At 35.7% G+C, this 27,196-nt stretch overlaps 4 protein-coding genes across 4 annotated transcripts; 3 read left to right on the top strand and 1 right to left on the bottom strand.

The window, feature by feature from the left end:
- Positions 1 to 4,098: 4,098 nt before the first annotated feature.
- LOC129945557 (uncharacterized) lies at positions 4,099 to 5,178 on the top strand. The gene is made up of 3 exons (XM_056055369.1): positions 4,099 to 4,221; positions 4,283 to 4,411; positions 4,589 to 5,178. The coding sequence occupies exons 1-3, from the start codon at positions 4,118 to 4,120 to the stop codon at positions 5,169 to 5,171; spliced, it is 816 nt and encodes a 271-aa protein (XP_055911344.1). The 5' UTR covers positions 4,099 to 4,117; the 3' UTR covers positions 5,172 to 5,178.
- A 1,509-nt stretch (positions 5,179 to 6,687) lies between these two features.
- Positions 6,688 to 10,891, top strand: LOC129944793 (uncharacterized protein K02A2.6-like). The gene is made up of 2 exons (XM_056054457.1): positions 6,688 to 8,922; positions 8,990 to 10,891. Exons 1-2 carry the CDS (start codon positions 6,688 to 6,690, stop codon positions 10,889 to 10,891), a joined length of 4,137 nt encoding a protein of 1,378 aa, XP_055910432.1.
- A 3,089-nt stretch (positions 10,892 to 13,980) lies between these two features.
- On the top strand, positions 13,981 to 24,404 carry LOC129945554 (squamous cell carcinoma antigen recognized by T-cells 3). Its single transcript, XM_056055366.1, has 12 exons — positions 13,981 to 14,120; positions 14,189 to 14,469; positions 14,537 to 14,712; positions 14,769 to 14,925; positions 15,669 to 16,510; positions 16,573 to 16,657; positions 16,715 to 17,143; positions 17,210 to 17,327; positions 17,392 to 17,503; positions 17,681 to 17,801; positions 23,858 to 23,960; positions 24,025 to 24,404. The coding sequence occupies exons 1-12, from the start codon at positions 14,076 to 14,078 to the stop codon at positions 24,310 to 24,312; spliced, it is 2,757 nt and encodes a 918-aa protein (XP_055911341.1). The 5' UTR covers positions 13,981 to 14,075; the 3' UTR covers positions 24,313 to 24,404.
- Positions 24,405 to 24,724: 320 nt separating this feature from the next.
- Positions 24,725 to 26,271, bottom strand: LOC129945555 (something about silencing protein 10). Its single transcript, XM_056055367.1, has one exon. It carries the CDS (start codon positions 26,168 to 26,170, stop codon positions 24,806 to 24,808), a length of 1,365 nt encoding a protein of 454 aa, XP_055911342.1. The 5' UTR covers positions 26,171 to 26,271; the 3' UTR covers positions 24,725 to 24,805.
- Positions 26,272 to 27,196: the final 925 nt, after the last annotated feature.

Genomic DNA, 27,196 nt, shown 5'->3' with positions numbered 1-27,196 from the left:
TCTATAAGACCTTAATTATAAGTTTCTAAAAGATCATTAATATTTTCAACACTTGTTCCTTGTTTAACTAATTTTCATTTATCAGTTAATCATTTAAATAAGGTTGAATAACAATTCAAAGTTCCTTAACCGCGATTAAACGTTAGTACCCGGGTCTTAAGAAAAAAAAGGTTTAAATGGTAGAAACTTATTTGTACGAAACTTAGGGTATTGAATATTTTGATTTTATTGGATAGAATTAGGTATTTAATTCCTTATGTTTCATACAATTAATGGTTCATTTAAACCCATTTTCTCTTCTTTCCGAATATATACAGAGGTAGTCAAAAGTATTTACACAAAACTTTAAATTAATTATTATGCTCCAGATTAATGATAGTTCCGAAATTTTGAAGTTTAGCTTAACTAATAATTTTTACACATGAAATTAATAATTGGTTACATCTTCTTTGGCTGCAATCTGCCTGGAATTGATCCTACCAAATTGCGCGCAGTCAACTGTTAATTTGGACCAAATTTCGGTTATTTCAGCAATTGTATCGTTGCGTTTTCGGTCCTTATCAATTGTCCTATGACAATTGGTCATTTAAGATTGTTGCGTACCCAGACAAGACAAGAGTGCCCTTAATTGGTACCAAATCTCCAAAACCGTAGTAATATAAACATCCCCAAAACATCACCGTGCCACCTCCGACTCTGTTTAGCGACTGAATTGCATCTTTCATCCTCCCAGTTCTCGTTAAATTGTTCAAGCAATTGTTCGCCTCGTTCTTTTTAACCAAATTGTAAATAGTTTTCCTTGAAATTTTATAAATGTTGACTTACTCCGACGCCGAAATCCCACACTTAAACTTGGTAACGATCTCCGATCGAGTTTTAATGGATAATTCATTTGTTTTCGGCATTTTATTTATAGAATTTTAAACTTTTAAGCACATTTAGTTTGTTATGAAGGCAATAGAACTCAAAGACTATTCTGACTGAAACTAAATGCTAATTTGCAATGTGTAAATACTTTTGCCTACCGCTAATCATCAGTTAATTTGCTTTGTTTTCTGCCCTATGTACAGTTATCCTTACCAAATAGACTTCGATCGCTAAGGCATACATAAGGCTTAAAACAACATAGCATTTTGTTGCACTGCAACAACAACAACAATAAAAAAAAGCTTTTTGAATTGAATGTGCACTAAAAAAGTTTGTTGTGTAAATACTTTTGACTACCTCTGTACACAGTTGTGTTCATGAAAATAGCAGTGCTGCTCACATTTTATTAGATTGTCAATTATTTAAATAACGGACATTTTTACAGAAAAAATGATCATGTTACTTGCATCTTACGGTCTTTCGTTTTCATATTAAAGACTTTTAGCTTGCAGTTATACGCTAATTTTCCCGGTGAACACACATTATTTGAAACTCTCTGAATATAGAGTGTTCATAAAAGTAGCAGTGCCTTTGATTTTATAATTAAAAGTGTTAAAAATTCATTTTTTTATTTATCGGTAAATAAACATTTTACTACGTAAAGTTTTAAGTATTTGTAACATACTAGGATATAAATAATGTATAAATATTAGCTCAAAAATAAACAATGGGACGGTAAAAACACTGCATCGAAAAAATTCGAAGACTTATCAGATAACTGCGTTTGGAGGGAAAACCCTACCAAAATATTCAAGACATCCTAAGCTGTTCAGCAAAAATGGTCAGTAACGCCTTAAAATTGCTAAATAAACTGAAAACGCTATGCTCAAAAAAGATGACTACTAAAAGAACTGACAGAAAACTTGTTCAGTTAGCAAAACAGAACCCTTCCATAGACTTTAACTGTCTGTTAACGCTTTCACAATACGAAGACGTCTTTTATAAGCATTACGGGGTCGGGCTTATTTATCCTATCGGGGGTATAAGGGATGCAACCGACTATGTGAAAATTCTGGAGGAGGTTATGTTACCCTATGCTGAAGAGGAAATGAAGTTGGTTTACCAACAAGACTATGACCCAAAGCATACGTCAAAAATGCAAAATCATGGTTTGCGCAGAAGAATTTATCCGTTATGGAGTGCCCCGCTCAATCCCCCGACCTTAACCCCATCCAAAATTTGTGGGGAGATGTTAAGAACGCTTCTTAATAGGAGTTATTTTTTTATCTCAAAACAAAATATACTGCCGACCCTAAAATGCTCTTATTGTCTTTACAGTTGCCATTCTAATTCTGCAATTATAATGAAAGGGAAATTTAGGAAAATAGATACTAAAATCTTGTTAGGTTAGGTTAGGTTATAGTGGCTGTCCAAGATGGAAACGGACACACTTAGGCCAGTTTAATGGCCCATTGTGATACCACATGAATCTTGAGGCTTCCTCCTAAGCTCAATGGTACCAGCTTAAATTCCTTACGAAACGTGAGAGGCTGATTATACCGATATGATTGTTTAGATCGTTAAAGAAGAATTCTCCTAGGTAATTCTTGCGTTTTCGAGCTAGAGCAGGGCATGTGCAGAGAAGATGAAGAACAGTTTCTTCCTTTTTCTCGTCCATACAGCTTCTGCAAAAGTCATTTGAGAATACGCCTAGTCTCGTGGCGTGCTTTCCTATTAGACAGTGTCCGATTATGACACCTATTATCGAGCTATTATCTTGTTAAAAAAAGAAATATATGGTTAAGCTGGCAAGGGAATAAGACATATATCAAGAACGACAGCGAGAGCTTAGGTCTCGTCAAACACACTTCCCTATCTAGCGGCAACTGCTCCATGAGGAGTACGCGGAAAACTTTTATCTCTGCAAAACCCAATGTGCTTTCATCCGCTTCTGTCATAGGAGCTCGAAACAGGGCTTTGCTATTCAATTGCTTTTTTAGTCCAAAGAAACAGCGGGTATCAATAGTAATTTTTCGTTGATCTCAGTGCTGGTGTTGTTGATAACGGAGCCCCAGGTAAACAGAGTCCTTAAATATCTCAAATTAATATCTGTCTACGGTGATACATAGACGGAGACTCCGTCGGTGTTCTAGGTCCTTTCATGAAGATAGCATGTACTTCGATTTACCCATTTTTGCCACCTCTGTATCGTACTCGGAAAAGCCCCACCGGCATCGAGCTGAGTTTATCCAATTACATTTTGTCAATATCATTAGAATAAGATAATTAAGCAAAATAGAGGTGTTGACGTGGGTACTCTGCACTATTTTTCCACAGGAGATGTTAAAGAAATCACATGACAACGCATCATTTAATCTAAAGCCTTTTTTGAGAACAAAAGGTTCGGTAAAATTATTTCCAAATTTTATAAAGTAACAAGAACTCTCCATAGTCATGCTACACAAACGAAGGAGCCCAAACTAGGCATATATGGCTTTAATACAGTTCGTCCCTGAAGATGCTGAGGCTTTAAGATCGATCAAAATCCTTAAACAAGGTTTACCCCTACTCCCAATATCATCCTCGATTAATGTTCCCTGCTACAATTTATCCAAACATAGCGGAACAATTATAAAGAACATGCTATCGGAAAAACACAATATTAAAAATTGATTATGTGAATATAAGTTGTAGACTTCGATAAAAGCATCTTAAAGGAATAGGGCGCAATTAAAAATAGCATGATGATACCCAACCAAAAGTTTCTCAAACTGTTGAATTTGTTTCCTGCTTATCTCATTTTAATTGTATACCTGTTCTAAACTCCTCACGTTAAATTTAAGGGTGGCTGTTGACCGACTATTGTATCTGAAGATAGTTAACTTTACATGCCTGACGTATTAATGCACCATTAAACATTTAAGTAGAAATTATAAAAATGTCATACATGTTTTGATTCTTTGTCTCCTTTCCAGCAATCTTTTTTCTCGGTTCGGTTTTGTCCGTTCAAATACAAATCAACGGTTTTTTTTAAAGGAAAATAACAACAACACAAATCAAATCATATAAAAACGAACACATCTTTTGAGTATGTTTGATTCGGCGGTTCAATGTGAAAATGAAAAAATCATTAGGTATAAATTCGATTCTCGATGAGAATGAAAACAAATGTCAATGTCAACATAAATGATAACTTTTTATCACAGTCACAACACAAACATATAACCAGTGAATAAGTGAAGATTGAACAATGAGCACGAAGGGGAAGGCCAAACGCGGTGCGAAAGCATCCGACACTCAAAAAAATTATTTAGTTGAATTTTTACAAAATAGACCGGACTTAGCAAATGACAAGTAAGTATATAAACATACCTACGTAGATATTGTTGTTGTTAATATATAATTTTGTTTACAGATTTCCAAAACATCTTCAAAGCTCAAATTACCGGGATAACGAATGGGAATTGTTAAGTGTGGAACTTAATTCTTTAGGAGGAGCTATAAAAACAGCATCCAAATGGAGGAAATACTGGAAAGATTTGACGTGAGTTCGAATGTATTGTTGACTTAACTGCTCTCCCATCCATTTGTGTTTTATAAAACGACAGTGTATTTTTCCAAAGGACAAAAAGTTCACAACGATAAAACAACCACTCTTTTTTATATTTCTTCTCTTTTGTAAGACTTTACAACTAATTTATTTATTTTCTTTGTATTTTAGGATAAATGTTCGAAATCGAGACAATAGTATTAAGCAAAAGTTACTTCAAAGCGGTATCAATGGGTTTCTTCCAATGCGAGAACAGCCTGAAATTGATCTAAAAATACTTTCGATAATTACCACTGAAGAATACATTAAACACGATCAAGGTTCAGTGAACGAAGAGGCTTTCGAAAAAGTCCATATTACACGAAACAATTCAAAACCTAAAATTGATGTATGTGAACCCGAAATGGAAAATGATGATTCACAATGTGATGAGTTTTATCCAAGTCAGATAGAAGTGGAACTTTCAATATGTTCAAATGATTCCACTGAATTTAAACAAGCAACTCCTTCGATGTCTACAGGAAAAGAACAACAAAAACGGAAGAGAACTTTTTTCACTCCTCTTTCTGATAATGCTTCGCATTCTTCAAAATATGATTCTTTTTTCAAATTCTACATGGAAATGGAGCAGAAAAAATTAAAATTAAAAGAGAGAAAAATTGAACTGATGGAAGAAAATAACCAAATACAAATCGAAATCAAAAATGGAATTGATATTTTGTTGCAAGAGTTGCATAATAAAAATAAGCTATGAAGTACAATCGTTTTCTGTGTTCTCTTCTCTTCCTTAGGAAAATTAGCTTAACTATTTTCGTTTGAAATTAATGCCTCAAACAAAGCAATAAATAACAATTGGATAAGCCATCCTGTTAAGTCGAATTGGTTGCTTCTTAGCTACATAATTCAAAAGGAAGTTCCACAATACTTCTTAATTGAAGAAAATGTGTTTCGTAATGCAAAGCAACGTCTCAATAAAAGTATGAGGGTGAGTAACTTCCTTTGTGGTTTATGTTGTAGTTGTGTATTAAATTAATCAATTAACCATTAACGCAGAACAAAATATGAAAGAGTACAAGAAATTTAATGTTTTTGTTTACATTTTTAAAAAGGAACCCCCAACCAAAATGACAGCACAGCAAAGGCACTATTCAGTTCGAGAGTCGAAAGGCGTGTTCATGGAGTCAGTGTCAGGGAATGGCTATGGACTTGTTTGTTTACCCTGCTGTGACATGATTGAGTATTAGTTATTGAATCTAAAGCACTATTCACATGAGCACGACCAACGAATGAACGAATATTCGTCGACTTTGACATTTCTTTCACATGAGAGTTTTCAATTCGTCGCGAATGAACCAAAACAAAACGTTGCGAGTGTGGATAATGTGGAACGTGAATAAAGTTTGACAGTTCGTAACAACTACAATTTTTTTCGCGAGGAAAAAATCTGTTTTCTTAAATTAATTAATATATGATATTGAAAAGTAAAAGTATGTATCATAAATCAAATAGAAACTATATTGCTATCGTTTTGTTAAGAATTTGTGTGGAAATATGTCTTCAAACGTATATAAACTCATATTTTGTAATTCATTCGTCGTTCGTTGGTAGCGCTAATGAAAATACTGCTTAAATCGAATTTAAATATTCATCTTTCATAATACGTTTCCGACGATATTGATGATTTATTGGAATTTTGATTCGTGGACTAATTTTTAATTGCAGTAAAATGAAATGGCAACGTGAAACACTTGTTTCTTACATTTTCTACGAACAAATTAAATTTTAGTAGACCGTGAACGCATTTTTTCTAATTTGTTTGCAGCATTTAAGAAAATGTCAAAATGAGTTTGACATTTCTTTGAAAATATCACAGAATTCTTAATAGAAGATTTTGCAGATAAAGTTATATGGTATCATAGGTATAATGTATTCATACACTGTATTTCTAAAATACTATCTTGCTAACTATTATGCTAAGTACGTATCCTGTATTCATTCAATTGTTGCTATGACATTCTGTTATACACTTTATACATACACATAAATCTATGAAAATTTGTTATATAAATTACACATACGACGTACACTCATTATTGCTAGTTTTTCAGTTCATCGTCGTCTGTGAAAGAGGTTGGCCGTTTTTTCAATTAGAATATTTTCCATAAAGAATTTTCTCGAATATTGAATAATAATATGTATTTTCTTTCAATTTAAATTGTATGCATTATAAATAAAACATAACATTTTGGCGACGAGATAAAAGCCGAATTATGGACGCTGCACAATTTAGCCAGTTTCTCCAGGCTATGAGAGATATGATGAGCTTACAAAACAACGTTGGTGCTGCTGCACATGATTCCAGTTCAATTTCAACGACGATTATCGCTTCGAATTTTGAGGTTTTCAATCCAGATAATGAAAATTTTCTACAATATATAGAGAGATTCGAGAACTTTTGTGCTTTGAAGAATTTAACCGACCCAGTTATTCAGAAGAGGACATTCTTGAATTCAATCGGACCTAATCTCTACGACAAATGTAAGCATTTTCTAGCACCAAGAACCATTGAAGAATCTAGCTATACAGACATTGTCAAAGTTCTCAAAGTGAAGCTCGCACCTTCTGTTAATGTTCTCGTGGGTCAGCATCGCCTCTTGATGAGAGTTCAACAACCTAACGAAAGTTGTTCTGAGTACGTGGCTGCATTGCAAAAACTAGCCATCGATTGTCAATTGAACTGCTCATGTGGGTTATCCGTCACTGACTTGTTTTTGAGAGGACATTTTATTCGAGGACTTAGAGACAATAGCATTCGAGAGAAACTTTTAGAGACCGATTTGGATTTCAGTGCAGTGGTAACAAAAACTTTAGCTTATGAGACAGCTAAGATTAATGCCAACGAGGTTGCTCAATCTTATACTTCAATCAATTCAGCACAGACGAACATCAACTTAATTTCAAAATCCAGACGTGAATCCTCAAAGAAAGCCGGGTCACGAACACATTCCAGAAGAAGAAACACTTCCAGCAAAAGAAATGCCAATTACAGAGTTAATTTTAGAGAAATCGGAATTGATGATCTGTGTATCAGATGTGGTAGGAACAATCACATGTCAACAGATTGTAGGGTAGCGCCTGACAAACTGAGATGTGGTTCCTGTCACAAACAAGGGCACGTGTCAAAAGTGTGCATATCTACGCTTGTCAAGAATAAAAATCACCAGTCAACATCCAGAACTGTATCAAACATCACAGATTACGCTGATTTCCAATCAAATTTTGATCAGAGCGATCTAAATCTCAACCATATGGAAGTCGTTGATTTGTTTTCCACAAATTTAACAACACAGAAATATGAAGTTGAAGTATTTATAGCCAACAAAGCCGTGAAGTTTGAAGTTGACTCGGGTTCCGGATATACCCTGATTCCCATTAATAAATTCGAACAGCTGAAGTTGAATATCAAACTCCAGCCATGCTCTTTGAAGTTCAGAACGTACGACGCCGGTATTGTGTCACCTCTAGGAGTCATCGACGTTCCAGTGAAATTCAACAACATCGAATCTGTTGAACAACTGTTCATTGTACCGGAGGGGTTTTCATCATTGATTGGTCGAACGTGGATTCGGCGTCTGCATATAAGCCTTCAAGAAATAGACAAAGTCATCAATCAGTCAATCAAAAATATTATTCAAGATGTTTTCCAGGTAAAATCAGTTGACCAATTTGTGAAATTATTTCCAAAAATTTTCGAGCAGTCAGTAGGCAAGATTCCAGGTGTCAAGTGCTCTTTACAGCTAAGAAGTAATGCAAGGCCAGTTTTCATCAAAGCAAGAACCATACCGTTTGCTATTCGTGACAAAGTCGAACGTGAGCTTTCCATGCTGGAGAAAGACAACATAATCACAGCCATCGACAAAAGTGATTGGGGATCACCCATAGTAGCTGTGCCAAAACCAGATGGAAACGTTAGGTTATGCTTTGACTATAAAGTTGCTGTCAACAAACAGCTCACAGACGCGCACTACCCGATTCCCCGAATTGACGAAATAGTGAACAACCTCAGGAATTCAAGATACTTCTGTAAATTAGATCTATACAAAGCATACCTTCATATTGAAGTAGATGAAGTAAGTGCGATGGTTCAAACAATTTCGACGCACAAAGGCACATTCAAAATGAACCGCTTAAGCTTTGGCATCAAATCAGCTCCGAGTGAATTTCATCGAATCTTGGACCAAATTTTAAACGGCCTAACCGGAGTTGATTCATACTTCGACGATATCATCGTACATGGCGAATCCCTAAGAGAATGCGAAGATAATCTATTGAAATGCTTCCAGAGACTTCAAGACAATGACTTGCATATAAATAGATCAAAATGTAAATTTTTTGCAACCAAGATATCGTACCTTGGTTACCTTATATCGTTCAAGACAATTGCTAAAGATCCAAAGAAAGTTGAAGCTATTCTCGATGCACGAAGACCAACTAATGAGAAGGAAGTAAAACAATTTCTTGGACTAGTGACTTACTATAGTAAATTCATCCCCAACCATTCAACTATCACAGCCCCGATTCGCGAGCTACTCTGTAAGGATTCCGGTTTTTTTCTGGTCAGCGAAATGTGAAGCAGCATTCATCAAGCTTAAACATTTGATCGGAAGCGAACAGACGCTTGTTCCATATGACCCTTCACTGCCAGTCACTGTTGCTTGCGATGCCAGCCCTGTGGGAGTAGCCGCTGTTCTTTCTCATATCATCGATGGAGTCGAGAAACCGATCTGTTTCGTATCAAGGTCCCTTTCAAAGTCTGAGATGAATTATAGCCAAATTGATCGCGAGGCCTTGGCTATTGTATTTGCACTTGACCGACTTTTTACTTATTTATATGGTAGAAAGTTTACGCTCATCACGGACAACAAACCTCTGGCAAGAATATTCCATCATCATAGTAATTTGCCACCCATGACAGCCGCTAGATTGCTCAGGTACGCAAGTTATTTGTCTAATTTTAACTATGAAATAATTCATCGAAACGGCGACCGAAATGTCAATGCCGATTATTTCTCAAGAAATCCGGTCAGTAAAACTTCCAAAGAACATTCTACAATCGATGATGAAATCTTTCAGCTCCAAAACAATTCATTCAGCTACATATCTTCAACCAACGTCACTAGTCAAATGATAGCACAAGAAACATCTAAGGACCCTGATCTGACAAAAATTATAAAAGAAATCAACGCCGGAACAAGCTATTTACAGGAATATACACTTCAAGGTAACATTTTATTCCGAGATTCACGAGTATACATCCCAAAAATTTTTCAAAAGACAATATTGGACGAACTTCATGTAACACATCCAGGCATAGTTCGCATGAAACAGCTAGCGAGAAGATACTGTTACTGGCACAATATTGATCGAGATATTGAAAAAGTAGTACGGTCATGTCAAGCCTGCGCCCTGAACCAAAAATCTCCAGCAAAAGCCCCAACACATCATTGGGAAGAACCACAGGAAAATTTTCAAAGAGTTCACATTGACTACGCTGGACCCAAAAATGGTAATTTCTACTTTATATTAATTGACGCGAAGTCTAAATGGCCCGAAGTCAGAGCAATTAAGAAAGCACCGGACACGTCCACAACAATGTCTCTTCTAGAGGACATATTTTCCTTTCACGGTTATCCAAATTTCTTGGTATCCGACAATGCAACGATTTTCAAAAATCAGATATTCGATAAATACTGCAAGGACCGAGGCATCACTCAGATATTCATTGCGCCAGGACATCCTGCAACCAATGGACTTGCAGAAAGGTTTGTCCAGACATTAAAAATAAAGCTTGAAAAGATGGAGAATAACTCGGATCATCTAAATCAAATACTACAATTATTCCGAGCCACACCGTTGTCTTCTGGGAAAAGTCCAGCAGAGCTGTACCTGCATCGTCAGCTACGTATTCGTTTAGATGCGATAAGACCTACTAAAGAGTTACCATCAACTGTTCCACAAAATGGTACGATACGTAGTCTCAAAACTGGTGACCAAGTAACTGTTCGAGTTTACAGAAACAATAAACCAGCATGGGAACTAGGATTCATCACGCAAAAGTTGGGCTCATTACATTACATTGTTAAATTAGACAGTGGTTATATATTTAAAAGACATATTGACCAACTCAGACTCGTGAATGTCCCAGCTCCGAAGCCAACAATCCAGAAGACCCCAACTCAACAACCTATCGTACAAGATCGTCGGACAGTTTCATTTTCAGATCATGATGTCATAGTGTGCCATCATCCGGTATCTCAAGCACCATCATCAACACAGGCTGCAACTGAAACTCCAACTTCACGTCCTCAAGCATCAGCAGAAGCTGTAACTAGAACTGTACCTCCACATCCAGAGGTCCACACTCCACGACGTTCAGGAAGACAAACCAAACGCCCTATTAGATTCCAATATTAAGTTTTTTTTTAATAATTAAGTTAAGTTTTTTTTTTCGGCCAGGCGGAGAGTATAATGTATTCATACACTGTATTTCTAAAATACTATCTTGCTAACTATTATGCTAAGTACGTATCCTGTATTCATTCAATTGTTGCTATGACATTCTGTTATACACTTTATACATACACATAAATCTATGAAAATCTGTTATATAAATTACACATACGACGTACACTCATTATTGCTAGTTTTTCAGTTCATCGTCGTCTGTGAAAGAGGTTGGCCGTTTTTTCAATTAGAATATTTTCCATAAAGAATTTTCTCGAATATTGAATAATAATATGTATTTTCTTTCAATTTAAATTGTATGCATTATAAATAAAACATAACAATAGGTATTAAAATAAAAATAAAAGTATAAATACTTACTAATATTTTACTACTAGAATAGGTTTCTGGTATAACTTTATTGCTTAACTGAATTGAAACTCCGTATACTTGGTTATTGTTGTGTTGTATAATTTTGCACTTTTCCATTTTTACAACGATACTAAATCTTTTGCATCAAATCGGGAATACCCACATTATGGGCACAGACTTAGGTTTGTTTTCTTTTTAACATAGTAAAATACAGATCCCTTGTTGCAATGATGTTAAACCTGTCAGGTTTCTCCCATTATACTTCTTTTTTTTTAATAAGCCACCACTTGAATTTTGTACAAAAATTATGATCTTAGCATTAAACCAGAATTTATCCTTCCAACTCCAAAATTTATGTGCGGTTTTTGGGAATTCTTGGAGTTATTAAAATTCCAGAGATAAAATGAAGTTTTCGCGGTCATTGTACAAGACAAAAACTAGCAATTGAATGGATCAGTTTGTTAATATTTTCATTGTATTAGGTTTGTCAAACACAGTAGCCACCCAAGCATTTGGTGAATCTATATTTTAAAAATTTAAGAGATTTACGTTTTTTAGAAATATAAACAAAATGTCTCATATACGTTCATTTCTCATTTTTGCTTTCACAAATCTGAGAACTGAATTTTTATGATTCGGCTAAGCCAGACCAATTGCTGGAAAATCATCCACATCGGACACCCACAGATCATACATTTACAGACGCTGCAAACATATCGCAATGATGCCGTTATCACGAACTGATATGTGCATTTACATTGATACTTTTAAAACCCAATGAAAAACGGAAAGCTTTGAAATAATCTTGAAAACTATTAGGCATTTCAGGAAACTACCTATTAGGCTAGGCGCGCACATGCAACTTTTAGTTTCGAAACTGTTTGGTTTCTAAACTGAGCACTATAGACTTATACGAGAGTCCGCGCACAAAAACGCTGTCGCCGTCGAATCCGAATGATATTAACCAGACCGGAAATGGAAATTTATACAATAAAGAGTAACATAAACAACACTGCAACGGAAAAGCAGCCACAGGAGCAGCAGTATCAGGAAGAGGAGGATTCTATGATGATCCTAATCGGAGCAAATCTTCATTCGAAGAGGTTCCTCTACACACAGCCTGCCTAACATATCTTGGATTTTAGCTGCTCATGATATTGGGCTACATCAATCAATTGATGTGTGACCCAAAAGTCGCGAAAGAAAATAATCGAGATCTAAGATTAAGATTTAAATCGATTTGAAATCCACGAACAGTCAGTCTGAAATTAGATTCGTTTTCAGGGTTATGTTACGCTTTACGATGCCTTCGAGAGCTTCTAATCACGCTATATCTATCGGAGAGCTTGAGATCACTGGAGCAGAAACACGATATCTGAACCTGAAGTACAACTACTTGGGAAAAGAATCATGCATCGGTTATACTTGGCATTCGATTGTCAGAAGCCACAACAAAAGTATTCAGAAAACAAAAACATGAAAGATCTGGACAGTGTTCTGCGACAATGTACAATTAATGGTGAAACAAAAACAGGCAGGTGTTTTCAGTATGAAGGGTTTGATTGTCCGATTGCCTGAGGTAATTGTATTAATGAAGAAATACAAAGCTTATTTGTATTTGGATGCGGCGCATAGTGTGGGAGCGATGGGATCAAATGGTCGCGGTATTATCGACCATTCTAATGGGCTTTGGCAGTGCTGGCGGTTAAATTGATGAAATAAGTGATTCAGTAGGCCTAAATTATTTACGTTAACCACGAGATCTTAATCTTATTAAGTTAAAAGGAATAAATTACTGAAGATCTTTTAAACTTGTATCACTAAAAATAAATAAGTAAAGTAAAATTGAAAGATGTTTTATTTTCATTAAAAAAAGTTAACCGAAAGGAAACCAAAAAAGGAAAATCGCAGTCGTCTAGTAGCTACAATTTTGTTGGGAGTATTTTGTTTTGTGCCAATTTGTAAAAATCCATTTCCAGAAATTTGTATTGACTTATGATATTTAAAAAAATATATAATTTTGAATTCCAACAATATATCTACACTCTTCTTTCATAAGCAAAAGAATAGGACAGATTTGAAATAATTTCGTTTCGTGTATATGAGATAGAAAATGTGAATAAATGTTTCCTGTGTATTAGTTTATTTCGTTGATTGCTTTTGGAGTTGCTTATGTGCGCGATGTTTGGCCAACAAACGATCAAACTATTTGGTTTCGAAAAAGTTGCATGTGCGTGCCTAGCCTTAGGTTTTTTAAATGCCTCTAAATGACTGTAAAACAAGAAAATCCATAGTTATCATACATTTTTATGTTTTTATATTTTATTTTCAGCCAGGTTAAATACTTCAAGTATCACATCAGATCTACATGGATCTAAGTGTGGCGATAACCTCATCAATCTCCTGCCCATTTGACCTATGATTCGATTTCTTAAAATTCTCTATCACGCAATTCAAAAATGAAGAAAAGAAATTCAAAGATTATTTCATTGCTAGGTGAAAATGAATTGTCAACTGTGTTTGTACGTCATTTTCTTGTCTTTCTGTTAATCCGTCGAGAAAAACCTCAGAAATCTTAGAAATATAAACTGACCTGATTTAAATTCTCAAATAGACAAGTTCTCACTCAATTCAAACCCACTCAATTTTTTGACGTTGAAATGCCACTCAAACAATTTGATGCCTCTCAAAATACATTTGTGGTTAGGTTTGGAGTTTGGTGTAAAGTAAAATAATTTTTATTTTTTTTTGTTTCATTAAATAAAATATTAAACAAAATAAAATGTCTACTAACACAAAGAAATACGATGAAATAGATGAAGCTGAGGTTAAACTAAAATAAATCATTAAACACTTGCATTTATATTTAATATAAATTACTTAAATCTAAAACAGGAGGAAGCCCTCCTCAAATCAGACGAAGAAGGAGCACCTCCAGGCAATCAAGCCCTGGCCGATGATGAAGATGATGTTCTTATGGATGAAGATACCATTGGAGATACATTACCCGATGGTATCGAGAACGAAGAAGTCGAAGATCAAGACGATGATGATGACGATGATTCAGATCTCGATGATACCACCAAATATCTCATTGAATATAATAATCTTCTAAAAGAAATTGCCGAGAACCAATACGCTTATGATAAATACGTCAAGTTGTGTGAACTATCACAGTAAGTTTTATTTAATCCAAATCAAAAGAAGATTTAAACTATTAAAATGTATTTACTTTCTAATTAGCAAAACAGATGATTTGGATAACATCAGAAACGCTTACAATTTATTTGCATCGGTCTATCCTTTATCTCCTGAACTTTGGTTACAATTCTTGAGGATAGAAATTAGTGTTGCACTATCCGAAGAAGAAATCCAAAAGGTCGATGAACTTTTTAATAAGGCACTGCATGATTATTACAGTAAGGCAACAAAAGCTTGACATTGATTTTGGTATAATAGATTTTCTATTGAACAGGTATAGAAGTTGCTTTGGAATTTGCAGTATTTGCATCGAAAACTAATCGTGGAACAGAGATTTGGGATGAAATACTGGGTACTTATGGATTGCACTGTTTGAAAGGCAATCATTTCTTTAAATTGTACAGACAATACGTTGAAGGCTTAGAAAAGAGGTGAGACAAATTAGTAACGTTTAGTTTTAGAATTTAAATGATATTCCTTATCCAACTATTTGACATTAAAGGCTTCATTAAGGGAACTTATTATTATTTTGAATATTTCAGAGGTTTAGTAAAAAAACACTTAGACCAACAAAGACCGCGAGTTTATTCGTATATGCTACACTCTTTTTCAGTGCTTGGCTGTGATGCACTCATTTTAATTCCTCAATCGTATCAGTTTGACCACAATTTTTGTTCAGCCTTTGTCTTCTTTAATATTCCAAGAATTTAATGTGATGCTTTATTTATTTGTATTCTTGAGTAAAATCGAAGATTGTTTTCTTGCCTTGGGTCTCGTTTTTCCAATGATATCAATATTTGTAATGCGATCTCTGCATTTCTCTCCCTTTCGGAATACTCACACTGTTTCAGTATAATAAAGGCTGTTATATCCCCTTGATTATACTTAACAATCAATATTTAAAACTGAGTTCTCGCCTCTTCAAGCTTAAATTTTAAAGTGAATCAATTAATTATTCTGTTTGGGGTAAGTGCACTGTGACCTAAATATCTAGAATTGGGTGAAGCCCTCAAATTACATTTCTTTCTACAATTACACTTCTCCTCACATACTTCTTAAAACTTAAGTATTTATAGTACCATCAAAGAGTGAAGAACAAGAGCATCAACCTCATATTTCCATTTCCCCTCCAGATATTAAATTTATTTTGTATTTTGTTTTCTCTTATAAACAGCATGGATGAAAAAACACAATTAAATATTCAAAGTTACCTGCGTCAATTAAAAATACCTCTTCTCGATATGGAAGACATTTATATCGAGTTCAAAGTTGCATACGAACAAAACAAAGCGACGCCCGCTTACAGCAGTCTCGAGTGGGAAACCATAGAAAAAGAATATTTCCGTGCCAAAGGACATTTACAAAAAATACTTCCACACGAACAGAAACTCCTTGAAGTCGACGATAAACAATATCGGGAAAAGGCCGATATTTATCGCAGCTACATCAAAGAATCGGATAAGTTTCTTGATGAAAATATCCTTCAAACTCTCTACGAACGACTTGTGGCAGATTGTTGTTTAAATGCTGATTGTTGGTTTGAATATATTTCGTTTCTTGATTATCGAGATGAATATGAACGTCCAAAGGAGCTTCAAGATTTACCTGTATTCCGTCAAAATGCTGTCGATGTGAGCAATCGAGCGTTGCGCAATTGTTCGTGGAATGAGAAGTTGTATATAAAAAGAATGCAATTGCTGGAGAAAATGGAAAAGAGTCGTCAGGAAATACAAGAGGTTTTGGAGAGTTCTTTGTCGGTGGGTTTTCAGACACCCGAACCAGCGGTGGCTATTTGGTTGGAGTATTTAACATATTTGAGGCGACTGACCGATTACGAAGACGAAGAGGAGTGCGAGATTTTGAGGAGAAACTTTAATTTGTGTTGGAATACTTTGGGACAGCAGTGGGGAGTGTTGGCCGATTGTAATTGTGAGATTTTACAATTTTGGGGAAGGCTAGAGTATGGCCCATTGCGGGATCCCAAAAAGGGCAAGGAACTTTGGACGACAGTTATGGGTGAGTGACAAAAACTTCACTTTAAGCGCTGTTTTTTTATTCATATGATTTGTTCTTTTCAGAAAGTGCCGATAATGCCACTAGGAGTGGTCTTTGGATTGAGTTCTCTCAGCTAGAAATGAGACGTGACTTAGATTCAACAAGAAAGTAAGTTGTTGATACATAGAAACAAAACGTTTAAATACAAAAAATATTGTTTTGTAGACTCTTTCGAAAAGCTTTAAATTCTCAAGATTTGGATAATCCATATGTGATAATATCAGCGTGGCAACGATTTGAACGTTGTAATGGCTCCATCCGGAGCATGGTTTCTTGTCAAAAGGATTGTGATGAATTTTTAAAGAATTATCAAAGAACTATCAAAGACATCACAAAGAAATTCGAACAAAAACAACAACCAAAAGTCGATAAGAAAGGTAAAGATAGAAAAAGAAAAGCCAGTGATGTCTCACAAGAATACATCCAAGATAAAAAGGCTAAAATTGATACAGCCACTGAATTCGATGCCAATACTGATATTTCATCATTCAAAGAAAGGAAATCATCTATGGGTACATTTAAGGAGCATGAGAATCAAGAAATTGATTTGACAAAAGATCATTTGAGAATATTTATTAGTAATTTGGATTATAAGTGAGTTTGATTAATGTTTTATACTTTTGGTTACATAAATTGAGATGTTCTTTTATTTTGCTTAAGTTTGAATGAGGATGAAGTCAAAGAACAACTGACTGAACTGAGAATCTCCAGTATTAATTTAATTCGATCAGCAAATGGTAGAAGTAGAGGTTTTGGTTATGTAGAATTAGAAGATGAGGTGAGTGTTCTTTAAGCCGGTTTATATTGTTCTTTTCATATTCAATTAATACATATTTTTTTAGACTGAAGTTGATAAAGCTATAAAACTTGACCGGAAATTGATTAGCGGTCGACCAATATATATATCCAGTGTGCTAAGGGATAAGGAGAAAAGACAGAAGTTCAAGTTTTCTGGTAAGATATTGTTTTTAAATTTATTTATCTATACCAACTAACATAGTAATTTTAATTGGCTAAGTTAGTATTTGAAAGAACAGGTTGCGAATCCTTCCAACTAAATCTTCAATATTTTTAATTATTCATTTTTTCTGTATTTTGTGTGTAATAATATACTCTTGTTTATTCTTTTAGATGGTTTAGAGCCAAAAAAGCTTTTTGTCAAAGGACTCCCGCCAGATTCGAAAAAAGAAGAAGTCGAAGTAATGTTCGGTTCATTTGGTAAACTACATGATGTTCGTCTGGTCTTTCATAAGTAAGTTAACATTTAAATTTGTTTTCTTATTACATTTTTTAACGGTGAAAAAGTAGATATGATCTGAATTCTTCGGCGGCCCACAGTTTGTATGTTTATTGTACTAATTAATTTTTTTTCTGCCACACAAACGAAATAATAAAGATTTTATTGCCTTAAGTGGGCAAGGCTTCGGGCTGTAAGGAGCCTATCTGGAAGTAACATTAACTGTAGCGAAGTTATATTCGAGTAACATGAAAGACAGGGGCCCTAGGGTCTTGTCAGTTCCGGTGTCTCATTGACACTGGTCTGATTGGCTAAGATTATCGTGGTAGCTGTGATTATCGCATGCAGAGCTAATAGATTTTTTAAGGGCTCTCTTTTTCACCTATGACCCTTAGACCTCTATCTCCAACAAAAGGTACAGTTCAAGCCTTACACATGACTGTGCGAAATTTTACTGAGCTAGTACTGGCACTGCCTTGGGGTGTTTATCAGCGCTTTTCTTCAGTCCTGATATTGTGGTACACCTGTAGGTACACCTTCAAATTTATTCTAAACAGAACGTGTTCACATTAATCTTATTGATCCCTAAACTAGTTTTGGGGCAAAACTGGTGTTTTTGAGTCTTAAGTTTTTCAGAAATTGATTTTAAAGTCAATGAAATTATTACTATTCAAACACTATTAAGATTTGTTTTATTGCCATTTAAAAGGTTAGATTCTCGAAATTTTCATCAGTTATGAGATGGTTTTTGACGAGTCTTCATGTGACTCGATATGAAGTTTTTGAAAAACATTGAATTTTATCGTTGATAAATATGTTTTAGAGTTAATATTTGGTCCTTATCCAGAACTCCAAACCTAAACTATGTGCTCATATTTAAAAATGCCCGTTTTCAAAATATACTAAACTAAATGAAACTTTTTAAATGGTATATTGAAGATAGATGGAGTAGTACCCGCTCTTGCTAAGAAATTGATGAATTCTCTAAGAGTAATTGTAACCATTAAAAGATCTTTCTAAAATTATCTGTTCGAACTTGGCATATAAATTGTAGGTCCTCTCAATAACAGACATCAATCGCATCACAGAATTGGTTGAAAGTTGTAAAGTCAGTACCTGAACCTAGTTCTATACGAGCTGTTGCGCGTTTATTTATGTTTGGAAAACTCTTTCGAATTATATTTTTGAATAAAAAAAAACTACTACACAAAAACCTGACGTTATAGATATATTTTGAGTCAGAAAAATGCCGTGAAACATTATTGGAAAATAATAAAAATAATGACAACGAATTCGAGACTAAAATTTTAACGAAATCCAAATTTTTAGACAAATGTTTCGATACAAATTATTACAGTTCCTTTTTTTCATTCATAGAAACAAATTTCTCCGATCGAAAAACAACAAAAACAATTATTTACTTACTTAAGGTGGCGCTACAGTCCTGTGTGAACTAGGGCCTCACCTAACAAACTTCTCCATCTAGCTCGGTCCCTAGCTAGATGTCTCAAGTTTCGAGCTCCAAGTTGGGTGAGGTCACCTTTCACTTGTGCGCGCCACCTGATCCGCGGTCTTCCTCTACTGCGCTGTCCTGTGGGTGCGGATTCGAAGACTTTCCGGGCCGGAGCATTGGTTTCCATGCGCCCTACGTGACCCAGCCATCTTAGTCTATGGACTTTTACCCTTTTGGCTAAGTCTACGTCGCTGTACAGCCAGTACAGTTCGTCGTTCCATCATCTCCTCCACTCCCCTTTGATGCATACGGGACCGTAGATCACACGAAGAACTTTTCTCTCGAACCGACCCAAGGTGCTTTCATCCGCTTTTGTCATAGTCCATGCTTCTGCACCGTATAGAAGGACGGGGATGATAAGGGTCTTATATAGCAACACTTTGGTCCCTCGAGAGAGGACTTTACCACTCAATTGCTTTTTTAGTCCAAAGAAACAGCGGTTAGCAAGAGTTGTTCTGCGTTTGATCTCAGCGCTGGTGTTGTTTTATGCGTTTACAGCGGAGCCTAGGTAGACGAAGTCCTTGACTACCGCAAAGTTACGTTCGTTGATGGTGACGTTTTGACCAAGACGTCGGTGTTGTATGTGCTTTCTTCACGACAGTATGTACGTGTGAGTTTTGCACTATTCTTTCAAGCACGATGTTTTAAAAATTACATGACAGCGCGTCACCTTGTCTAAAACCTTTTTTGACATCAAAAGGTTCTATTAAGTTTTTTCCAACTTTTATGGCTCAGCGTGAATTTTCCATGGTCATCTTGCACAAACGGACGAGTTTGGCAGGGATACCAAAACTAGACATGGCTTTATAGAGCTCGTCCCTGTAGATGCTGTCATATGCGGCCTTGAAATCGATGAAAAGATGGTGGGTGTCGATTTGGCGTTCTTGGGGTTTTTTTGTAGGATCTGCCGTAATGTGAATATTTGATCAACTGTGGACTTTCCTGGTCTAAAATCACACTGATAAGGACTTATCAGGTTGTTGACGATGGGCTTTAGACGTTCACATATTACGGCAGAGAAGATTTTATAGGCGATGTTAAGTAGACTGATTCCTCTATAGTTGGTGCAGTTTAGAGGGTCTCCTTTTTTCAGGATCGGGCAAACAATACTGAGGTTCCATTTATCGGGCATGCTTTCTTCCGACCATATCTTACAGATAAGTTGGTGCATGCTCCCAACGAACTTATCTTACTTCGTCTAAGTCGGGAGGACGGGATTGTTGGCTTTCGTCGTCTGTTTTAAATGGATCATCCTGCCTGACACCGGAATTCAGTTTGTCGTCGCCGTTATACAGTCTGCAGAAGTGGTCCTTCCATATCCTCAGCATTGACTGCGGTTCCACTATGATGTTTCCACTTTCGTCTATGCAGCCTTCGGTTCTAGGTTTATGTACCTGTAAATTTCGTTTAACCTGTTCATAAAACTTTCGAACTTCATTCCTGCTTTTAAACCTCACAACATCTTCGAACGCACGCTTCTCATGCCCTCTCTTTTTCCTCCTAAGAAGTCGGCGTTCCTCTTGCCTCTTCTGCTCATAGAGCTCATGAGCAGCTCTCGTCCTTTTATGCAGCACCGCTTTGCGTGCCTGTTGTTTGGCTGCATTTGCCTTCCGACATTCCTCATCAAACCAGGGGTTCCTTGTTGGTGGCTTCTTGAAATCCATCACATCAGAGGCGGCTTCTCTGATTGCATTTTGGCAATGTTGCCACTGGTTTTCGATACATTGTGTTGGAGGCAGAAAACAATTAACAAAAATTAATAAAAATTAAAAAACTAAAAAAATCATCAATTGCATGGCACAAAATTAAGGGTACACTTGCAATTCAAAGCATACAAAAATGTTAACTAGTGGTTAAATTTAAATTTTAATATTTTGTAGGGCCATCTTTAGCCGTAATGACAGCTTAAGTCGCCGCAGCATTGATTCAACAATTTTTAAGTAAAAGACTGGGTAAATTTTCCCAAAATTCCGCGATGACTTTTATTGGTTGGATTGCAATTCTGCAACCTTCGCTTTATTTTGTTCCCACAAATTCTCTATGTGGTTGAGGTCCGGTGACTGAGGTGGGGTCTTGAGCTGGTTTCTGGCATTATACAGCAACCATGCCTTCACAACCTTTTAAATAGTTGCTGATGCATTCAGTTTTTTTGAAGACTGTCAAATATTTCTTTTAAGAACGTCCAAACATTTTCACTTGTCCATGATTGTGTCAATAAATTAAAAGTTCCCAGTCCCATTTGCCAGCATTGACCCCCATAACATAACATTTCCTCCCCCTGCTTAATAATCTAAGAGCCAGAAGCAAATTTTGGGAGTGGAGTAATAACCAAAATATATGTACATACATGTATGTGTATGTATGTACATATGCTAAATTCAAGCGTCTATCAGGTTTTTTTATTCAACCGGGGCGGGGGTGGGCGTTCGAAAATGGTATTTTTTTTTTAAACGTCCAAGACGTTTTGCTTTCAGCCTTCCCCTTGCCAGGCGGCCCCCAAAATGGGCGAAAATCAACTTTTTGGGTCGAAATGATAACCACTCTCCTGATTGTAAAAATGTGTTTTATTTTCAGCCTACCCTTGCCAAATGCATTTTAACACTTCTTAAAAGAATATTTCAACTTAAATCCTTAATAACTTTTTTCCTATCAACCAAAACAATCATATACCAAAATATCAGACAAATTTCCCTGATGTCAAAAAAGTGTGTCCAAGACGTTTTGCTTTCAAGCTTCCCCTTGCCAGACGCATTTTATTACTTTTTAAAAGATTCTCCAAACAATTTGCTTTCCGTCAGACTCAAATAAGTTAACTTTGGTCTCGTCCGATAACAAAACAACGTTCCAGAAGCTTTGGGATTTGTTGAGGTGTTTATTAAGCGAACTCAAGACGTTTTCGCTTATTTATTTTGGAAAAGAGGTTTTTTCCGAGCAACTCTGCTGTAAAAATCGTTCTTCAGAAGAACGCGAAGAATAGTATCGACGCCGACGATCTCGCCAATTTTACGTAAAGATTTATTGTTTTAATGTAGTTTTAAAATTAATTGTCTTGCAGCAATGTTGGTTTCATTTCTTTTCTCTGCCATTTCCACAAAAAATGAGGAAGTGAAAATTGAAGTGAAAATTATTTCTGCGACGAACATTGGTTTCATATTTTCAAAATTTAAAAGCCATAAATACAAAGTGTACACTTAATTTTGTGCGATGAAATGTTGAGATAATAAAGTTTATTGTTTAAGTAATGTTTTGTATGTATTCGTATATTAAATGTGAAAAGTAATAAATAACTAACTTTTAACTGAGTGTACGCTCAATTTTGGGAACAACTGTAGATTATTTGCAAGCGGTAGGTGTAGCGCCGCATTTAATTATTGCAACAGCACGATGTTCGAACTTTTAAGATACTTCAAAGCATTTACAAGACTGTTGTTTTGTTCAGCTTTTTTTTCATTCGGTTGATGTGTTTATTTATTATCAAAGGCATTTAATTTCATGAACTACTTTTAGTTATCTCAATTATTTAATTTATAATTAACACAAAATAAAAGTTCAATTACTAGCAACCTAGATTCAAGGGTACAAAATTTCTTCGAGTTTAATAGTTTGACCAAAAAAGGAATAACTAAATAACATTTTGTTGCTGGTTATTGGAGGGGAGAGGAACGTGGATTAGGATAAGTCGATGAGGCAGTTAAACTACCATACCGTGGCAGGAACATCTAGAAAAGGAAAGAGGAACACCAGGAAAAGGGGAACGAGTATCTACTCCCGAGAACGTGGCCTGCTTGCTGTGCGTAGCGTTAGCTCGTCGGATGTGGGGGGATCTTGTTCCCGGAAGTAAACGTCACCAGCAGCCAAAAACATATATCAGACCGGTTTACTAAAAACTAAACTAAAAATTTGACGCGGACGGTCATTCACCACCTCAAGGGCACTGCCAGTGTTGTGCAGTGTGGCCTTACCCACCCAACCATGAAAATCCTTAGGCCATGTTTGTAATTTTTAGTTACAATCATTCAAAAACTTGTAAATCAAATCCATCGTTTTTCTTCCATAACAACGTCGAAAAAAGAAACTATATCCTAAATCATATGCAGAAATTGGTAAAACAATGGGTAGAAGCCGTTACATTTCTCAAAAAAGCATCATGCATTGTTAAAAGGTTGTGTCTAGCTTTGAATTGAAAGTGTCAAGTATACACTTCGTCATCGGATCACTGATGCTCGTGAATGCAACAAGATTGTCAGAAAAGTCAAAACAAATACAAAAATTACCCCATCGAAATTTTCTAAATGTTTTGAAATCAATTTAAGCGAAGCGTAAGGTCGGCCATTCACGAACGACAACACCTCCGAATTCATTTTAAATTAACTCGACCTAGCTTAAATAAATGATGCAACAAAACTCACCCGTTTTTTTCTGCAAAATATCTTCTTAGGCACTTTCTTGATTTTAATTCTTGAACTAAAAAAATCGAAATCAAATATTTTTTTGAAATTTTTTCTTTTAAATGATTCTATGATTGATTTTTTGTTTGTTTGTTTATTTTTTTTTGCAGAAGTGGAAAATTCAAAGGAATTGCTTATGTTGAGTTCGAGGAAGAGAAATCAGCGTCCACAGCTTTAATGAAAATGGATCAGACTGAACTTCGGGATCACATCGTAAGTGAATTGGTTTCTAAAAAAAATTGTAACATTTCATTTCATTTTAAAATAATAATTCCAGATATCCGTTGCAATTTCTGCACCCCCACCAAAGCCGTTCGCAGCAGGCAAAGAACCACCTCTAAGTGTGAAAAAAATTCTTGGTATGAGCACAGGTAGAAAGCCAAAAATTACTGCTGCCCAACTCAATCAGAAACCCCGAATGTCTTTGATTCCTAATGCAGTGAGAAAACAATTAACACCATCATCACTGTCAACCACAACAAGCTCATCAACAGCAGCAAATGGTTCGTCCAAGACAAATGATGACTTTCGTAAATTGCTGCTCTTAAAGAAATCCTTGTCATAGAAAAAAAGAGTAAATTACATTTTTAAATTTATGTATGTATTTTAAAAAACAACATTACACATTTCTTTTTGTTTGAAACAAATAACTATAAAGATTCTTTTTATTTAACGATAATTTTAGTCGACGAATAACTTTCCATTTTTCATAATTTCACTTCTGAAAACTTTCGGTGTCTACGTGACCAATTTGTAAAATGTTTATTCAATGCGATCTGCTTTGCTCTCTAGAACAGACCAAGAGGAAAGGCTTTGGGAAATCAGATTCCCTCTGAACCAATATTTTTTAAAATTCCTTTTTTTTATTTTTCAAGGCAAGAATGACGGATCTTGACAGCTATGAGTCCAAAATCCTAAACTAAACGTGAATCCTACCGAAAACTATGGAGTTCAAATTTTAAACAAAACACACTTTCTAGGAAAACAGGAGTTTTAAATATTTTATTACACAGAATACAAAGTAAAAAACAAAATTATAATAATAAATTCGTTTCTTATTAAGATTTGATTTTGATTCCCTTCTTCGTTGTCGCTTTGATACCAGACATTTCTCCACCATAGCGTTGGGTTTCCTTGCGCACTGTTCGGACAGCACCTTTGCGACGAATAAGTGCTTTGCGGAATTTGCTGCGATGCTTGACTCGAGGATTCCGAAGTTCCTTCTTGCGATGCGGCATAAGACCTTTGTTCTTTGCGATTTGATATGTGATGCCACGACGTTCGGCATCACCTTCATCTTCTTCACCCTCTTCTCCTTCTTCTTCTGCGTCTTCGTCTGTTGTACCATCATCATCTTCGTCAAGCATTTTAACTCGCTTACTGCTCGGTTCCTCGTCATACTCTTCGCCACTGTCCCCATCTTCTCCACCATTGGATTCCCTCAAAGCTCGCAACTTCTTCTTTGATTTCTCCTTAACCTTTTCGACTGGTTTCAAATCAATTTCCACCTCTTCTCCAGAATTGATTCGCCTTAGGAGTTCTTCAAGTTGAGGTTTTACAACATCCTCGTATCTCTGTTGGACTTGATTGATAAGTTTTTTTAGAGTCACCAAACGTTTGGTTATTGGATGATTTTTTATCGATATTCTCTGTGACTTGAGTAGCAAATAAAAGGCTACATTGGTGCAATATGTCATAACCATATTGTCTCTCGTTCTTACGAAGTCAAAGATAGGCAAATTGATTTCCATGCTATTGGCAAACTCTATGACGGGAGTAAGAATATTCTTACTTTCATCCAAATACGTGTGAAAATCTTCAACCAGGCCCTCAAATTCTGGAGAATCTTTCTTGAAGAGTTGTTGTATCTGTCGCTGGGACATATTACTAAAGTCTGACTTAAGATATGTGCTTTGATCGTCAGATTTTTTTGACTTCGCTTTGAGATTAACGTGTTCGTCATCATCAGAAGCTGATACTCCATCTCCGGTGGGAAGATCAAGGAAAAAGTCGGCTTCATCTAGTTGTTTTGCCAGTCTCATTTGAATAGCTTTCGCTTCTTCTTCCTCTTGCTGGGCTTGCTCTTCTTCTTGTTCATTGTAAGCACTGTAGTCTTGATCGACAAAATCTGTATTATAGTACGAGCGACGTTGCTTGCCCCAGGCTTTCGAATCCGGGATTCCATCGTATTCATCGCCACGTTCAATGTCACTATCACCGATTATATCATCCGCAGCTGCATCCTCATCATCAGAATCCGCACTCTCGTCGAAAGCTAGAATCTCTTGTTTGGGATCGGATTTTTTCTTTTTGCCTCTACGAACCTCTTTGAGAATTTCTTTTTCTACTTCGCTCAGTTCATCTTCTGATTCTGATGGTTCGTAGGGAATATCGTCATTGTTCAAAAATAGTTTATCTGCCATTTTTTGGTTTTAATTCATTAGATTTTTATAAAGGAATTAAATACAATAAAATAGTTTTTTATTCTACAGCACTTTACACTGCACGTGCGACGTGCTAAAGTGTGAAATGACAGAAATTATGACAGGTACAATCAAAACAAACACTAGGTTCGTTTATGAACTCGATTGACTTTAGGATTGTTCAAAAACTGTTGTTTATCATAACCGATTTTGGTAACTTAAGTGAGAGAGGAAACTTTTGGGACGTATACGAACTTCGAATCGCTGTTGAGTTCAACTTTTTCAGTGCAAAAGTAAAATATTAATTATATTGTAGGGCTCAACTTTCCATTACCGCAGCACGAATTTCGACTCGCGGTTTTTTTTATTCGATAGATATGTGCAAATAAATAATAACTATAGCAATTTTAGAGCGGGAAAACATTTATTTCTATTTTTAATTAATTTTTAAAGTTCACTTTTTTCCATAAAAACACTCAAAAATGGTTGATTTTGACATTTCTTTCCTGTTTTTTGTCCAGTGTTGCCATAATTGTTTTTTTTTCTTGGTAATTTCTTTTATTTTAGTGCTCAAAAGGAAAAGTGCTTTGCATATACCCAAACTGGCACCCACCCCAAATCCTATAGTGACCCCATGCTGCCCCCCTTACATACCTAGCTGTTAGTACGACGTGCTATCAATTAAAAAAACTTAAAGTTTTTGTCATAAATTGTGCTACTACTGTCATTAAATTAGCTTCTTAAATAAGCTTTTCAAGTTGTCAGAAAAACGTGAGTCCCTTCTGTTTCTGACGTTATTTGCACCCAGTGATGCTTTAGTTGTAAGTCACTAACCCCTGGTTCCCTACCAAATTTCATGTAAGTAAAACATAAATTGCACAATGGACCTTAAAATGTATTTAACTACACCAATTGAAATAAATTGAATGTGACAGTTGTACCCGTGGTATGATGGTCAGTGCGATGGCCTGTCATGTCAGAGGTCTTGGGTTCGATACCTACCTATGCCATCTAAAGTTGTTTTCA

This window comes from Eupeodes corollae, chromosome 2 (assembly GCF_945859685.1).
Source record: "Eupeodes corollae chromosome 2, idEupCoro1.1, whole genome shotgun sequence".
Taxonomy (NCBI): Eukaryota; Metazoa; Arthropoda; class Insecta; order Diptera; family Syrphidae; genus Eupeodes; species Eupeodes corollae.
The sequence above is the reverse complement of the archived record's forward strand: the minus strand, read 5'-3'. Positions and strand labels throughout refer to the sequence as shown.